This window comes from Malaya genurostris, chromosome 3 (genome assembly GCF_030247185.1).
Source record: "Malaya genurostris strain Urasoe2022 chromosome 3, Malgen_1.1, whole genome shotgun sequence".
Classification (NCBI taxonomy): Eukaryota; Metazoa; Arthropoda; class Insecta; order Diptera; family Culicidae; genus Malaya; species Malaya genurostris.
In genome coordinates, this window is record NC_080572.1 from 128,963,001 (window position 1) to 128,981,646 (window position 18,646).

At 37.1% G+C, this 18,646-nt stretch overlaps 1 protein-coding gene across 1 annotated transcript in view; it reads right to left on the reverse strand.

Moving 5' to 3' along the window:
- LOC131433733 (uncharacterized) overlaps positions 1-18,646 on the reverse strand; it is a 90,487-nt gene that overhangs the window by 46,620 nt on the left and 25,221 nt on the right. The window contains exon 2 of the mRNA XM_058600310.1: positions 10,840-10,940. Within this exon, the coding sequence (XP_058456293.1) occupies positions 10,840-10,940 (101 nt within the window). The remainder of the gene's footprint in view (positions 1-10,839; positions 10,941-18,646) is intronic.

Genomic DNA, 18,646 nt, shown 5'->3' on the forward strand with positions numbered 1-18,646 from the left:
AGTTCATATAAGTTATGTTCTCATATACCATTTCCTCAAACACATTAATATCCAAGTGTAATCTGTTATACCTCGCTCAGAAAGTATAATCTTCACCTACAGGTTCGACACTAACATCCGCCCGATTCTCTCATTCCCCGTCCCTGTCTACCATCTTTATTGGAACTAACAAGATCTTTTTTTGTCACTAACTTTTTCGTTCCCCCTTTTTGTTTCCATACCCCCTTTTTACCCCGCTTTCCACAATGTTTACTTTTTTCCATTATCTTCCGTAACATCACCATCACCGCCCATGGAAGACCTCGATGACCAGCATGCGGGACACCTGCCAAGCCTTCGTAGCATAGGGATGTTTCCCGCGGACCCACACGAACCGAAGGAAGCGTCCATAGATATTTAACAACACCACGGGTTAAGATATCAAGTACGCCTCATTTTTATATTCTCATAAAAATACACCGATGATAGTCGTGGGGGATTTCAATATAGATGAAGTTTTATGGGATCTTTAGACATTTAATTTGAATATTAGATGAAGGAAATCGGCGCAGCCATCCATGTGAAAAATGAGTACCTTTATTTTAATTTTGTTACATGCATATCTTTTTCTCTTTTTAATTGATTTTTTTTGATAATCACCTAACCAGAGACCAAAGAAAAGTTACACATGTTATTCTGTAGTTCCGGAACTAGAAGTCGGATCCAAAAGAAATTCAGGAACCTTGTATGAAAGCATAGGACTTTTCAAATGAATCTAAGTTTGTAGATGGGACTTTATTTTGAACCTAATCGGTTTAGCAGTTTCTGAGAAAACTGAGAAGTTTGATGCAGGTGAAATTCAATAGCACGCTATATTGAATCTAAGTTTTCTGAAAATTGCCTACCAATTCCGAGACTGCATGTTTTTGTAATATTCACACACACACACACATCTACAAACTGACATTTGGTAATCTTGAACTGATTCGAATGGTATATGACTATCGATTCGAAAGTTGATTTTCTCAGTGATTGCACGGAGAACCCTTCGATCATAAAATTGCGATATCGCAGTTTTTGATTTTTGCGTTAGTTGATTTAACTAATTTCTTTTTGATTCAACCAATATGGTTTTTGATTTGCATATAGTAGTAGTTGAAAAATATGTTGTTTTGAATGCTGTCAAATGCCGGAGACAATTGAAAGCAAAACAATAATCGCAATGCAAAATCAATAACCTTTTTAGTTGAAATCTGTTCGCGTCGCTTCAAAATGTCAATGAAAACAACATCGATGATTGAATTGTTTGGTGAAATTGTGTCCATTCGATTTGAGAAATTTATGATAACAAGTGTTTATCTAACAGCGGTGTTGTGATAAAGTTAACCTTGTTTAAGATTTGGTGACAAATTAGAAAATGTTAATGAATGATCATCTCGTGATCTTTCAGATATGCACAAAAATGTTATGCTTCAAATTCGATCATTGATTTACTTCCAGTAGAATGTTTTACTTCCAGCTGTTTGATACCGATGATGATGTTCATGCATTAGCAACGCTTTTTGACATGAATTTAATTCATGAAAGTAACAGGAGCGAAGGGTTTCAAACACACAGAACGCGCTGCGATTCAATGACGCGTTTGAATTTCCGTCGCAAAATTCTAATTCGCAGCGGTTGATGCACCCAACCTCATATAAATTGACTAAAATTTTCGATAATCAATAACATTGTTCGAATTAATTCAACTATTTGCAATGTCTAAAACAAATAAAACCGATTTATTTTTCAACTAACAGAATTTTGTTTCAATAACAACACCAGTTATTTCAACTAAAATATTTGTTGAAATTGAAAGGTATGTGTCCTCACTAATTGACAACATTTTTTTTTCAAACAGTTAAATTAGTTGTTTCAACCATCGTTTCTGCTAATCGAAAAACAAAAATGACAGTTTAGTTAAAACAACAATCGATTAGTTGTACCAAATTTTAAGCAATTGAATTCAGAAAATCAACTAATATTCTGGTTGAAATGGGATCGCGGGTGGTTCCGTGTGCATAATCTTTATATATAAGAAGGCAAAAGGTTTCATCTCACTGCCCCAAATATCTGCTGTACACAATATTTTAAGTGCTGTATACAGTTTTTCAAGTGCGTTTTAATAATAGTGTTTCATTTTGCCTCCAAACATCACTTTAATTCTTTTTATTGGGATAGAGGGGAAATGTCACATTCACAAAAATATCAATATATCCATTAGAAATGGACGGATCTCAACAAACTATGTCTTGTTTGAAAGGTATTACAATTAGGTATCTAAATTTTTGAAAATATTCTGTTTTTGAGGTCAAATGTGACAGATATTGTCGAAAGGCTGCAAATTTTGGCATAAAACCTTATATAGCTCAAAAAAAAAACAAATCTGTAAAAAATGTTCAGAACGACGTATGCTACAATGAGGGATTCTCTTTGTTTACGTTCTCTTTTAACTATTACGGCACTCTTAGCAATCCTTCTCTCCAATTATTTACCGATAATAATAACTAAAGAAATTACCGAAAAAGCAGGAATATTTCGCAATAATCGAAAAAGAAAGTAAACAAAGAGAATCTCTCAATGTTACATACGTCGTTTTGAACATTTTATACAGAAATTAAAGAACAAAACCAGTAGCGTTTTGGCTGACAAAAAGACCTTTCATTTAAGCTAGTCCGATAAAAAACGGACTAACCAGCTCTTAGATATACGCCTCTTCCTTCTATACACACATACAGACACACATAGCCATTTGCTCAGTTCGTCGAGCCGTATCGATTGGTATATGGCACTCGGTCCTCCGAGTCTCGGAAAATTTTTCCTAAGTTTGAGGGAATTCTATACCTCTTTATTATATTTAAAAAAATGTAAAATGAATTCTTCAGTATTTTCTATTCCGACAATTGCTTATATTTTAAATGCTCATGATTGCCCGTGATCGGTGAAATACACTATGATCAAATGAACAGATAATATGGTGTTGAGAGTGTGATAACTTCCGTTTCGATTGTCTCCATTCATTGCAAGTCATCTGTTCATTGTTTTTACTATTGAAATGTGGGCATCCTGTTTTGAATTCTATACCTTATATTTTAATGTGGAACACATTTTTGTTTTCTATATAGCGGTGCAAACTAGAAACTCAAGCAAAATACACGTAGAAATGTGGTCAGGTTTTGAACAATTACAGCTCAGTCAATTTTCTATCAATTATTAATATTATGTCACCATTTGATTGGAAATATTTCTACGTATTGATTTGAATGTTCATAGCCATGTATTTTCAATTTTATATCATTGAAATGTTGATTAATAGCTAGCAGTGTCCTATTTTGGCTGCAAAAAAATCTCCGGCATACCGGATTTCCCTGCCATAGTCGACGGTTTTGAAGGAGTAAGCGATATATCAAAGGGAAAGCAGCGCTCTGATTGGTCAATCGAAGCAAAAGCAAAGCTGTTGGAAGCACGCGAATCTACAAAGAGAAGCGAAATTATAGCTAACGTTTCAGTCTTATGCGTAGCTTGCTAGAGGTAGGTTGTTGCTACACGGCAAGATAAAAAGTGCCATAAACGATTTGAAGCTTTTATTGGTATGCTCTGATCTTGTGTCATGCAAGATTGGGTGAAATCCCATGTTATGTCGTTTCGCCTGAGAAATTGACAACTACCCCAGGGTAAATTTTGAATGCATAAGACTAATTTCTAATTTATATAAGATGAACTCGATTGATAATGAGAAATATTTTATCGCTTCAACCGAAATCGCAAAATGGTAGTAATGGTAGAGAAACGCTATAAAAATGATTGCTTGCATACAAAACTTGAGCACAAGCTTGGTGAAGAAAAGCTTAAATATCGATATCCGTATCGCAAGCATGTACAAACATTTAATTGTATACATTTGGGCTATTGATGTAATTTCGTCGGCTACGAAACAAATACAAATCACGATAAATAAGAGTCTATATTCTGGATTCGCGTGTTCGGTATTGATTCCTAATAAGGATCAATCTAAGCAGACTCTTGTGCATTTGCGGATTCAAAAGTGTGACGATTAATTGAAAATGTCAATCATTAGAAATTTTGGTTGCCTTGTTCCACATCAACGGCTCGAACAACCCCATGGGGCTGATCCTTGTAGTTTTCTTATTTATTTTTTTTTTGTAAGTAATCACAGTGGCAGCAGTCCCTTGCTTCAGTTCTACGTTCCTAGGCTATGCTGCCCACTAGGTCACTCACTAGGTCACTGCTTTTTTGTGCTGATTCAAACAGATTTAAAAAAATGGTTGTTAAGTGTGTTAATGTTTGTGTCTTATGGATTTAGTTGCAGTTTCCGTCATCATCGTGTATTTACATACATATATACATACACACATGCATACATACAAACATACATATATAAATACATACATACACACATTCATATACACAAATGCACACATATAAACATCATAACATTGAGTTACTATTTCTATTCTAATTGATTTTAACTAGGGTTAATGTACCAATAGTCATCTCATTAGTACAGTCACCATGCTATTTTACCGATTACCTTTCAATCAATGAATTATGATAAATTCTAATACAATATTTTGTTTCGGTTTTGTGAAGCAATAACGCAGAAAAAGGAATTTTTCAATACTGTTGTTATAGTGACGTGAGAACTCGAAGCGAATGCTCCTAATTTTATCTCACTCTTGAAGTCAATCTATCAAACAGAAACAACAGGTCTCACTCTAACTAATGGTTTTCGCATATGAAATGACTAATGGAGCTGAGATAAATGGGGGTACCGTTGCCCTACTTTTATCTCTACTATTGATCGATCGTACGTCCTGAGCTGAATCGGTGGCCTTTATTATCGTTCTTGCATGCATTTCCTCTTACATTTCACTCACACATCAACTCACCCATCAGACATCCTTACAAAATAAACTGGATGAGCATCGTTTGAAAGCTATCATTGGTTTGCTCACAACTTCAGTCTGTATTATTTTCTTCTATTTCACAATATTACATCTCATTCCACTATATTCTATGGTACACAAACCACCAATAGACGTCAAAGATGAACTTGATATACCGTTTATCTGCTGTCATCGTGTGAAACCCAATTGGGATACGTTCACTTCACTAAATTTCCACTGCACACAGGTAATAAGGGCCAGTAGTATGAAAATGAAACTAAAATCTGCAACAAAAGCTTTAGCGAACTGACACACAGTAATGTGCCAATTAAAGTGTGACAAGATTGGACCATGGATAAAAACAAACTTAAGTTTCCACTTACAATTCTAAGAACACTGCCACCGCTGAAAAACGCAAAAGCAGTTTTCGCCGTTGTCGTTGAGCGGATGTTCAAAAAGATAATAGCAGTTCATCTAGTATTTTTTCTTCAACAAACTAATGGTTTTGCTCACGAAAAAGTACGAGTGTGTAATGTCAGAGTCATAACTGGATGTCGTGAATACGAATAAAACTGGCACGATTTCTTTATACTTTCGAATTCGAAATGGTAGCTGATCGATTGTGTGAATTGTGAAACTTTTGACGTCGATTATCTCATTTCTGATTTGCATATTTCATTGAAAGAAACTATAAAGATGCTGTACAGGATTCATTTCTGTCTTTTAGAAGGACCAAAGTGTGGAATTCTCTACGATATTTAGCACAGTTCGGAACACTTTTCTCGAACGATCTTCGCACAGCGAAAAGTGCACGAAACAAATCAAATTATTTTGTATTTTCACTAAACTGATGATTTTTGCTTTCGATTGGCAAAGAAGTAATTTCAATTGTTCTTTAGATAACATTTAGAGCCATTAGAACGGCTGATTTTATATAATGTTGTCCACTTTTCGTTTTTCGCTTTCTTTCTCTCCAATGCAAACGACCAGGAACTCTGCTGCATGATGCAATCGCTCTTGTTCGAGTTGATACTAGCTTTGCGTACAACCCACAAGACATCCGCTCGCAGTGCCAATGATGCCAAACTGAATCAATTTTTCTCAAGAGGTTTCTTTTTGCGTGATTTCGTTTGTAGCATTTTCACAAATGGGCGGTTCCAAGGGTTATACATATAGGCACTTATAGAATTTCGACGTCGATTAGTTAATTTCGGATTTGCATATTTCATTGGAAGAAACTATCAAGATGCTGTACAGGATTCATTTCTGTCTTTTAGAAGGACCAAATTGTGGAATTCTCTACGATATTTAGCACAGTTCGGAACATTTTTCTCAAACGATCTCCGCACAACGAAAAGTGCACGAAGCAAATCAAATTATTTTAGATTTTCACTAAACTGATGATTTTTACCTTCGATTTGCAAAGAAATAATCTTAATAGTACTTTAGATAATATTTAGAGCCATTAGAACGGCTGATTTTATATAATGTTGTCCACTTTTCGTTTTTCGCTTTCTTTATCTCCAATGCAAACGACCAGGATTTCTGCTGCATGATGCAATCGCTCTTGTTTGAGTTGAAACTAGCTTTGCGTACAACCCGCAAGACATCCGCTCGCAGTGCCAAATGATGCCAAACTGAATCAATTCTTCTCAAGAGGTTTCTTTTTACGTGATTTCGTTTGTAGCATTTTCACAAATGGGCGGTTCCAACGGTTACACATATAGGCACTTATAGAATTTCGACGTCGATTAATTCATTTCGGATTTGCATATTTCATTGGAAGAAACTATCAAGATGCTGTACAGGATTCATTTCTGTATTTTAGAAGGACCAAATTGTGGAATTCTCTACGATATTTAGCACAGTTCGGAACATTTTTCTCAAACGATCTTCGCACAACGAAAAGTGCACGAAGTAAATCAAATTATTTTAGATTTTCACTAAACTGATGATTTTTACCTTCGATTTGCAAAGAAATAATCTTAATAGTTCTTTAGATAAGTTCCTCTTTTATAACGTTCAGTTGAAGATATGTACCTGACTACCTCAAAATCCTTGCGCGAAAAATCCAAGCGAAAGTAAAGAATTTTCCGCGTTGTTTTCAAATTTTGAGAAAACTTCATTTTTGAGTTGTTTGTGGTTATCTCACACTGTTCAAAGTATTAACCTAAATTCCTGATCATATTTTCAATGAAATAGTGAAAGAATTATGTTGCTGCCAGTAATACAAGTCGAGCTATTCACGATTGAATTCTGCCCATTCTTCCATATGGTTGATTTTGAAAAGGCGCCCCATAGCAAAGTAAGTCGTATTCACGACAAAATAATCTAGCGGTGGAAAAGAGAGCTGCTTCTGCTTCCCACAAAGCTCTTCCAAGGTTGTAAGTAGAACTTTCGAGATGAGATTAAGAGACCTTATCTTGTAAAATCAGATGATGAGGACGAAAGTGATTATGATGACTTCGATGTTTGAGACGATCTTGTCCCGACTGATTTCGAAGAATTTGAAGACGATGTTTCTTCTTAGCTGTTTTGTGTTTCTTACTTGTAATTTTCTCTATTCAAGTTCACTTCTGTAATGGTTTTCATTTGATTTCTTTCTGCTATTTTTCGTTGATTGTAAAATTCTTGTGAATTGTAGGTATCATTTGTAATTTCTCCACAAGTTCAGGCATTCGTTTTAATCGAAAATAAAGAAATAATACAAGCATAAGAATTAGTAGCTTTTCAGTATAAGTTGTTAATTATAACGGATGAGAACTGGTAACATGCATCTATACATCCATGATATTATCACTTGTAGAATTATATTATCGTTGTTTGGGGTTTGAGCGGTTAGTGGAATTAAACTAAACCGTTGTTGAACAGAAAAATGAAAGTTTTTAAACAGACTTCTAAACTGATAGTGAGGGTAAATGCAAATAGCATTCGAATCACTGGTATCTGTCTGGTACTATTACGTTAGTATTATAACGAAATAGTTGAAAATTCTTCATAGTGAAATTTAAGGGAACTTTTATTTTCTTTTCAAAAACAGTTTATTTTATCGTTTTAAATATATTTGTGTTAGTATTGTTTGATATCACTTGTACTATTAACATAGTATGTTCACATTTCGTTATATTCGGTTGGTCATTGACAGTGTTACCATCCGCTCAGCCATTTTTGTGCATCTGGTAGAAACTGATTCACATCGAAATGTATCACGACTAATTTGATACAACCCGCCAAAGGGGTGGGATACACATATATACATATTCGCATATAACACATGTATTCCACAAGCAAATATCGCAACATTGAGTTACTATTTCTATTCTAATAGAATCCAACTAGGGTTAATGTCAATGTAATAGTCATCTTATTAGTAGAGTCATTGTGGCTCAATACTGCTGTTATAGCGACGCGATTCGAATTCCATCTTACTCCTGAATTCAATCTATCGAACAGAGACAATCTAACCAATGACACTCTTATATGACATGATTAATGGAGCTGAGATAAATGGGGGTACCGTTACCGTACTTCTATCTCTATTATTGGTCGATCATTAGTCCTGAGCTGAAACGGTGGCCTTTTATTACCGTTCTTGCATGCACTTCCTCTTACACTTCACTCACAGATCATCTCACCCATCAGGTCCTATACAAAAACGACACAACCTCACAAAATGAACTAGATGAACATCGTTTGGTAGCTATCAGTGTTTTGCTCATATAGCAAAGCAAAGCCTTAGTATTACATTCCTGTAGTGGAGTTTGACCTTCTGTTTCAACAGACTTCGCAGCCGATTCAGAGTGTATAGGAAACCATTGCATGGCGAGTGCTACGATCCTACTGACACTACGAATCCTTCCAGGTCGGGGCTCGAGCATACGACAACTGGTTTGTAACTGAATCTGATGACAGAATGGCAAAATATCAAATTGCTATAGTTGCTACTGTTATGACTTAAAAGAAACCAGTGTTACGAGATCGAGGCGAAACATTAGAAGTGGAAGTTTTATGAAATGCAGTGCATTGTCCTACTATGCAAAACTTCCGATTCAATTCATAGCAACGCGGATGAATTCGGAAAACGTATGAGAACCTGTGAAAAATGATCTGATAGATTATGTTGGAATTAGGAGAATGAAGATATCATTTTCAGCAGAACAATGTATCTGTTCACGTCTCTAAACAATCTAAGACTTGGTTGGTAAAGGAAAACATTCAGTTACTGGACTGGCCAGCCTGTATTCCTGATTGTAACCTTGAAAACCTTTGGAAAATCGTAAAAATACTGGTTTTGTGCAAACGGAAGTCAGTTTTACAGTCTCAACAATACAGTATTGATTCTAAAATTAACGTGTAGTCGGCTAAACGAAACGAAGATATTGTATTCGATTTTATCATAATTCGTTGATTGAAAGTCCAGTAATCCGCAGATCAACTACTCTACACGGAAAAAATCCGTTACTGCTGCCATGATTAGAAAATCACGAAACCAATCATTTAAACTTCTCGTGAAACTATGAGCAATAAGTCTTCTCCCATGAAAATTAATCATAGTCCGGAAATGCGTTACTTGAAGAATGTATTTCATTCAAAACTCGTAACTCCAAGTTTCTACACGGATATCGAGTGATGTGATGGATTGCTCAATAGATTAATGGTAAGGCAAAAAGCAGTCATTGAAAAGCAAGAACAATTGAGAACGTTTACTTGATCCTGAGACATATTCATTTCATAATTCTGTTACACAACTGCTGACAGAGAATTGACAACATAAATATAATCAACCGAAAATTGACATTATAAGAGACTAAGCACGCATACGCTTTTCATTTGGAAAACATAAATGTTACATTTTGAATGAATATATCTGAATGTATTCCCACAAATTTAATTTGACTATTGTTGTTGAAATAATATTTCAAGAGCTAGTGTGAACCGAAAAATAAATTGGACTGTGAATTTGGAACGCCAATTTCATTTTAATTTAGTTTGTTTCATAGATAAAACAACATAAGCTGTATTGATTCACCTAAATATATTAAATAAGACGATCAATCCGCGACATTTGCAAGAATTTGAAATAGAGTTTCTTTTTAAGAGGTTTGATTCACACATATTTTTTCATGCAGTTCGTTTAAGTGTTTAAATTCTGAAACACAAAATCAAAACTGTATCAATTAACGCAAGTAAACACGTTATGTTAGGCGTCGTAATATTTTAATTGTTGATGATTAGTTAAAATCGCATGCAAAATACGTTCATCGCACCATTCCATTTAATTCATATTTGAAATCTTCATATTTTAAAACATAACACCTGAGTTTATGTTGCAAAGATTACCTTCAATGCAGAAACACGCCTAAAGTTATACCCAACAACGTCAAGTGCATTACGTTTAAATTTCAGCGAAATCAGTCTAAATGGATCATGATCCGAGAACTTTTAATCATGGTGTATTATCGTAACATGAAAATATACTCTTCTCCTCAAATCATGACTCGTTTTGCTCATTTTTAGAATCGGAATTTTGCCCGTGTACTAATTAGATGGTACAATAATCCTCAATAATCCAATATTACACTCTTACTTCTATTGAAATTTATCGATGATTTTCATGGGAAATATTTTTAATAATACTTTCGAGGACATCAAAGGGATCTGAAGTGTATGTAATAATTATCTGATGTCCCAATTAATACATCAACGAATCGTTGAAGGGAACATCAAACGGTAAATTTTGGCTTTTCTAGAGGTCATTCCTGTCAACTTGTTAGAACATGACGGGTAGTATAAGTATAAGTGTTTTGAAGATATTTTAGATTTTAGGACGGTGGCATAAAAACCGTACTTCCAATCAACAGAAGGCGACAGAAAGGTAGCTTTTCACTTATTATACATAGTTCCTATACCGTACCTTGAAGTGTCCTTTTTTCTTTTTACAAAACACACACATTCCGAAAACAGCTCCGATTCCAATGCATGTTAATACTCCGAGTAAGGCGGCGTTCCTTTCACCTGAAATTATGAAAAAAAGATTTCAGCATAACTAAAATGGGCGATGGAAACCGTTTTCAGTTTCAAAGTTATTAATTATTTTCTAATCCAACTACGACGGTCGTCAATCTAGTATTTAATAGAATCACTTGCTCATTGGCTTCTTCAGCGTTTATAAATCTGTAATTGCGAAACCAAAAGTTGGATCCGGATAAAATTAAGTAGCTGTCTGTGGGAATGCAAGACCTTTCATTTCATACTATGTTTGAAAAATAAGATAGACGATCTCGAAGAAAATCAAATGCTTGATCATCGATAAATCGAAAATTGGAATTTTTTTATTTCGACTTCAAATATCCTTTTTCAGTATTAATCCGTCAAACCATTTACGAACATATTCATTTCATGAGGAATGTTTACCTTCCTCATGTACAGTTTGTGACACAAGATAATTTTCGTCATAAGTAACACATGGATCAATAAGTCCCGAGACTAAAGCAGAGATGGCGCTCGTAGTAAACCAGTAACCACGTCTTTCTAGAGTACTAACCTTTGCTTGAAACGGGTCAAAATTTTATGTCGATCCGACCAGAAACAGCTGAGTTATCGAGGTTGGAGCAAAGTCGTTTTGTACTTTGTTTAAAAAATGGAAAAAACCGAGTTTCGTGTTTTGATGAAACATTGTTTTTTAATGGGTAAAAACACCGTGCAAGCGAAACAATGGATTGAAAAATGTTATCCGGACTCTTGTCCATCAAAGGCAACGATTTGTCGGTGGTTCGCCGAGTCTAAACGTGGTCGTACCGACACAAATGACGCGGAACGCTCGGGTAGACCTGTGGAAGCCGTTACACCGGAAAATGTGAGTGAAGTGACAAAAATTATAATGAAAGATCGTAAAGTGAAGCTCCGTGAGATTGCTGAGATGACTCAGATATCATATGGAAGTGTATTTACTATCCTTCATGAAAAAATGAGCATGAAAAAGGTTTTTTCCAAGTGGGTGCCGCGATTGCTTTCGATGGAACAAAAACAGCAACGAGTCGATGATTCAGAAAGCAGTTTATCGCTATTTACTCGCAACAAATGGATGGAACATGGACACATCACTACACTCCAGAGTCGAAGCGGCAGTCATTTGAGTGGCGCACAGCTGGCGAAAGCCGTCCGATGCGTCCGAAAACGCAGCAGTCAGCTGGCAAAGTCATGGCGTCAGTTTTTTGGGATACGCATGGCGTGATTTTCATTGACTACCTCGAAAAAGGTAAATCGATCAACAGTGATTATTATATTGACTTACTGGTGCGTTTGAAAGAGGAAATCGCAAAAAAACGACCGCACATGCAGAGAAAAATAAATCCTTTTTCATCAAGACAATGCACCCTGCCACAAGTCGATGAAAACAATGGCGAAATTGAACGAATTGGGCTTTGATCTGCTTCCCCACCCCCCATACTCGCCAGATTTAGCTCCCAGTGACTACTGGCTCTTTGCTGATCTTAAAAAAAATGCTCCAGGGAGAAAGATTTGGCTCAAATGAGGAGGTCATCGCTGAAACTGAAGCTTATTTTGAAGCGAAAGATATTTTTTTTATAAACATGGTATTGAAAATTTGGAAAAACGTTGGAACCATTGTATCATCCTAAAAGGTGATTATGTTGATGAATAAAAAAAATTTGCTAAAAAAATGTTGTTTCCATTGTTAGTCTCGGGACTTATTGATCCATGTGTTACAACGATGCAGCAAAAAAGCCGGCTCCTTCTGACACAGACTGTAGAAAGGTTCACTGTAAAAGTCGACGCAGGACCTATGTTAGTGTCATACACCATTCCACTAAGTTCGTAGAAAATTATCTGTGCACTAGCTGATTATTTTCATCAGTGCACTAGCAGATTATTTTGAACTGTTAATATCACCTCGCGGATCAATATAATCCACTAGGAAGACATAAAGTCAGTGCTATTTACAACGCACTGAAGAGTAGAACAAGTGTGTTGTAAATATCTACAACTGTACGACTGTTGGGCGGATTACATTAATCCGCAAGGCGGCATTAGAAGTTCAACATAATCTGCTAATGCACTGATAAGCTGAATGCGAAACGTAAATAATTAAGCAGACAAAAATATCATCGATTGAAAAACTCACTGCAGCAAAGTTGAGTACTGATTTTTCTGAAAATGTTCAGTGCGCGTAGGTTGGCTGATGAGTTGATCAATACTAGTGATATATGCGAAATTTATCCGGCAATACCGTGGTGGTGGTGGAGTGATATCATCAATAGAAGCAGCAAGTGCTGTGATTAATATAATTGTTATAATGATAATAAAAACATTAATAAAAAACAATCACAAAGCATGTTATTGAGCTCATTAAAAAATATTAACCAATTTTACGCAGAACAGGTGCGCAGGTTATTGCAACGCCAATTCAAACGCGCCATTCAAACGCGGTGCCTGCTGGGTGTTCGAGACATGCTTACAATGCTGAGCTCGTGTTACTTCTATAAATCAAATGCACGCTAAAAAGCGTTTTATTGGGTTTGATCAAAATAGTACAGTGTAATCAACCAGCTAGAATTGAAACAGCCTTTCGTCGTTATAATCATTATTTGGAATGTGGAAATGTGGAATGTGTTTTGTATATACGAGTATTAAAGAGGGTAATTTAGAAAGCGCGTTTGCCTTTCTCGTATTTTTAAAGCTCATAGCTCAGTGATCTGTGAAAGAATTTATATAATCTAACAAGTGTTGGTGATTGCAGAAAATTTCACAGAAGCTGCTATATTGCTATCTATATTGTAAACACATTTTCAATCCGGTAGAAGATGCTACAAGAACTCGAGTCTCTCAATGCATGAACCGCGAGAGAATTTTTCTACATTCCTTCGCTCCACTTCATACTCTGAGTATTTCTCGGCCCTTAAAAAAATTACAGTCTGATAATGATCGTTGCTGTGTGGAATTTCCCAAGAGAGGATCGCAAGTTGACAATTATCGCAGAAAATCGAGTCGATGATTCAACTTGATGATTCTCATACTAGGTTGCAATATTTCGAAACCCTTGTGTGGAGCATTCACATACATTTTCATAGACACAACTTATACAAAGAGTATATGCACATAGTTAGAATAAGCGGCAATAGTAAAATGATTCTATCGCAATTATCAACTGCCTGTATAGAATCGGATCGTGAAACGAGAATAAGCGACCGTTTGTTGCTTCAGAGAAGATCCCCACGGCGTGCCAACCTTTGATTCTCAGAAATGTCATCGAGAGAAATTCGCTCTCGCACTGGTGTCGATTCTATGTTAAATGAGCCATGCCGTTTTTTTTGTTGTTGCGATGATTTTCAACTCTCTTTGATGGCACTGATTCAATCGTTGAAGAGTTGCCAGCGAACGTTCTTTGATACGATAAAAGCCATCCTTGAATCTAACTACCAATAAAATCGAAATTTTTCGACTTAAACGTGTATAGCAACAGCATTGAAGTATTTCAATATGTCACTAATGAAAAACCTGTCTCATTTGACCCATGTCAGCACCAGCCAATCAGAACGCGTTCTGAGGAAGCGAACAAAATATCTACTGTTGTACAACAAATCTGTACTATAACAAATTATCCCATCCTAGCATGATTCATTCTAAGTACAGTTTACACTCAATCCCAAACCAAATGCGACATTTCCACGTATTTGGACATCCCGGTCATAAACCTTACAGAAATGCGCATATCGCATTTCCCTCGACTTAAGTCCACCGCGATGGCAGTTAGCAATATATTCATGATTGCTTGCCCTGCATAAAGCAAAGGTCGATACCCAAATTTATGACGTCACAGCTGTGAACGTTTTTACCAGTCCTTCTTCCATTACCAACGACATTCTCTCTCTCCCTCTCTATGACTTTTCCGATTTCTCCCGCTCAAGGTACGTCCGATAGGAAACGATAAGAATATTTTTTTTTTTATTCAAGAATATAATGTTTAAGGCACACTGCTTAAGCTCTAAGATGCCAAGGGCTTTTACTAATTTTAATTTACGACTAACTTAAAACTAGGGTTGTATCATTGAGTAATGTCATATTTGGGTCGCAATGGTTGACTTAGGCAGATCCAGCCTTCAGCTGGTGATCGGCAGTGGCCGGTGAATTGAATATTTCATGAGAGTCTTCCATATGGCGTTGGTGAATATTCATGTTGGCCGCATTCTTCGGTCCGTGTGGGTCCGCGGGAAACACCCTCAGGTTACGAATACCCGGCGGGTGGCCCGCATACTGTTGGTAAGTTTCCGTGGGCGATGATGGTGTTGTTACAGAAGAAAATGAAAAAAAAAAAGTACAGGTGTGTAATGTCAGAGACATAACTGGATGTCGTGAATACGAATAAAACTGATTCTTTTACTTTATACTTCCGAATATAAATTAGTTGATCGATAGGCTACAGTACAGATTAGTTACATTAAACAATCTGACACTTATATATTACGAAATAACCAGTATAGTTCCTTATAATAAAATAATGGTGGCTCTGAAAAGAACCTTTTATGAAGGCGTTCGTGATGGAGAGTGACGAGTTCAAATTCCGATGGATTCCGCTGACTTCCGTCTTCTATTTCCAGGATGACCTGTTGTCCGTGAATGCGAAACTGATATGTGTTCTGTTGGAGTCTCCTGCTTCATCCGCTTGCGGTAACAAGCTTTGTATTTCGCTTGGGGATACCTTGATCGCACCATAATCAACACGTTGACAACGACAGTCAAATTCGAAATAAATGGCTTCGGAGTCGGTGCTATGCATTTTATATACCAAATCTGCAGAAAGTTGGTTCTGAATGGCACCTTAGAGAATTTTGATGCCGATTATTTCATTTCGGATTTGTCAATATTTTAGTAAAAGATACTATCAAAATGCTGTACGGGATTGATTTCTGGCATCCCAGAAGAGCCAAATTGTATAATTTTCTAATATATTAAACACTCATTGTATATAAACGATTTTAAACACTTTTGCGAATTTAGAACTGTGAAAATTGCAAAAAACTGATAAAATTATCTTAGATTTGCACTACACTGATAATTTTAAATTTCGATTTACAAAGAAGCAATCTTTATGATTCTTCAGGTAACATTTAGAGCCATTAGAAGGGCTGATTTTGCATAATGTTCCACATTGTTGTCCATTTTCCGTTGTATTTTGCTCCAATGCATACGACCACCAACAGGATTATGTAATCGATCTTCTTCGAAGGGAAACTGGCTCTGCGAACTGAGCGTTTGAGGTCTGCTCTTATTCCTAGCGACTGCTCCACCTGACGACTGAAGTCCAAATAAAAGCATTGACGACTGCTGCTCCCGACAATTGAAGTCCAAATGAAAGCACGACCTAAGCGTTTGAGGCTTTATACTACGCAAAAGGTCTGCTTCCATTATTGACGACTGCTCCACCTGACGACCGAAGTCTAAATGAAGGCATGACCTGAGCGTTTGAGGTTTGATACCACGCAGAAGGTGAACTCTCCGAAGCTGTTGGTTGATTAAATCATTCCCACGACGTCCGCTTCCATTCAACGCACAAGAAGAAATGATCGATTTTCGACCACGGTTCCCCTTTTATACGCAGTCAGTTAAGGATATGTGCCTGACTACCTCAAAATCGTCGTCCTTGCGCGAAAAACCCAAGTGAAAGTAAAGAGTTTTCCTCGTTGTTTTCAAATTTTGAGAAAACTTAATTTTTGAGTTGTTTGCGGTTATCTCACACTGTTCAAAATTTTATCCTAAATTCCTGATCATATTTTTGATGAAATAGTGAAAGAATTATGCAGCAGGCATCAATACAAGTCGAGATATACACGATTAAGTTCTGCCCATTCTTCCATAGGTCTAATTTTGAAAAGGCACCCCATAGTAGAGTAAGTCATATTCACGACAAAATAGCGAAGTAAATATTGCGGAAAACGGAGTAAAAAGGGGATATGGGAATGAAATGACTATAACGACAGATATCTAATTAGTTGACATCGAGATGGTGAAGAGACGGGGAAGTGGGAAGCGAAAAGGTTAGTGACAGCACAAAGATCTTGTTAGTTCCGATGAAGATGGTGGACAGATGAGGAATCGGGATAATCGGCGGAAGTTAGTGTCGAACCTGCAGGTGAAGATTATTCTTAGCCACAGTTGAAACAACGTCGATAAATAGGAGGAACTTTCTAAGCCAGATGTAACAGATTACACTTGTATATTAATGTGTTTGAGAAACTGGTATATCAGAAGCATATATGAGCTATCCCGACTCGCCAACACATCCCGAACCGGAACCTCAGGCGGTCTACCTCGGGCCCTGAGGGATTCCAGTAGCTTCGACCTAGCGTCACGATACTCTACGCACGACCACACGACATGCTCGATGTCCTGATAATCGTCGCCACAGGTGCAGAGCCCGTTCTCCACGATCCCGATACGCCGGAGATGTGCGTTGAATGTATAGTGATTTGACATGAGCCGTGACATAACGCGAATGAAATCACGACTCACGTTCATCCCCTTGAACCAAGGTTTCGTCGATACCTTAGGGATAATGGAATGTAGCCATCGTCCCAGTTCGTCATTGCTCCATGAAGTTTGCCAACTTTCGAGAGTTTTCTGACGAGAGATACTGAAAAATTCATTGAAGCAGATTGGTCTTTCATAAATATCACCTTCTAATGCGCCCACCTTAGCCAATGAGTCTGCCTTTTCATTTCCCGGAATGGAACAATGCGAAGGGACCCAGACTAACGATATTGAATAAGACCGTTCAGATAAAGTTCTCAAGTGTTCCCGTATTTTCCCCAGAAAATAAGGGGGATACTTTCCTGGCTTCATTGCCCGGAGAGCTTCTATTGAGCTTAGACTGTCCGTGACAATGAAGTAATGGTCTTTGGGCAAGGTTTCAATGATCTCGAGGGTGTACTGAATAGCAGCTAATTCTGCGACGTAGACTGAAGCCGGATCACTGAGTTTGTACGAAGCGGTGATGTTTTGATTGAAGATACCGAAGCCTGTGGACTCGTTGATGTTTGATCCGTCAGTGTAAAACACCTTTTCACAGTTGACTGTTCTAAATTTATTATAAAAAATATTTGGGGCCACTTGAGGGCGCACGTGATCCGGAATTCCACGAATCTCTTCTCTCATGGAATTATCGAAAAACACAGTAGAATCAGAAGTATCCAAGAAATGAGCACGGTTGGAAACAAACGAAGAAGGATTAATATTCTGAGCCATGTAATCAAAATACAAGGACATAAAACGGGTTTGAGAATTGAGCTCAACTAACCTTTCGAAATTTTCAATCACCAGAGGATTCAAAATGTCGCATCGAATGAGTAAACGATATGAGAGATCCCAGAACCGGGTTTTCAATGGGAGAACGCCCGCCAGCACTTCGAGGCTCATCGTATGAGTCGATTGCATGCAACCCAAGGCAATACGCAAACAACGATACTGAATTCTTTCCAGCTTGATGAAATGAGTGTTCGCCGCGGATCGGAAGCAAAAGCATCCGTATTCCATCACGGTCAATATCGTTGTTTGGTACAGCCTGATCAGGTCTCCTGGATGGGCACCCCACCACGATCCGGTTATTGTACGAAGAAAGTTGATTCTTTGTTGGCATTTTCGTTTCAGATACCTAATGTGACATCCCCATGTGCCTTTGGAGTCGAACCAGACCCCGAGATATTTAA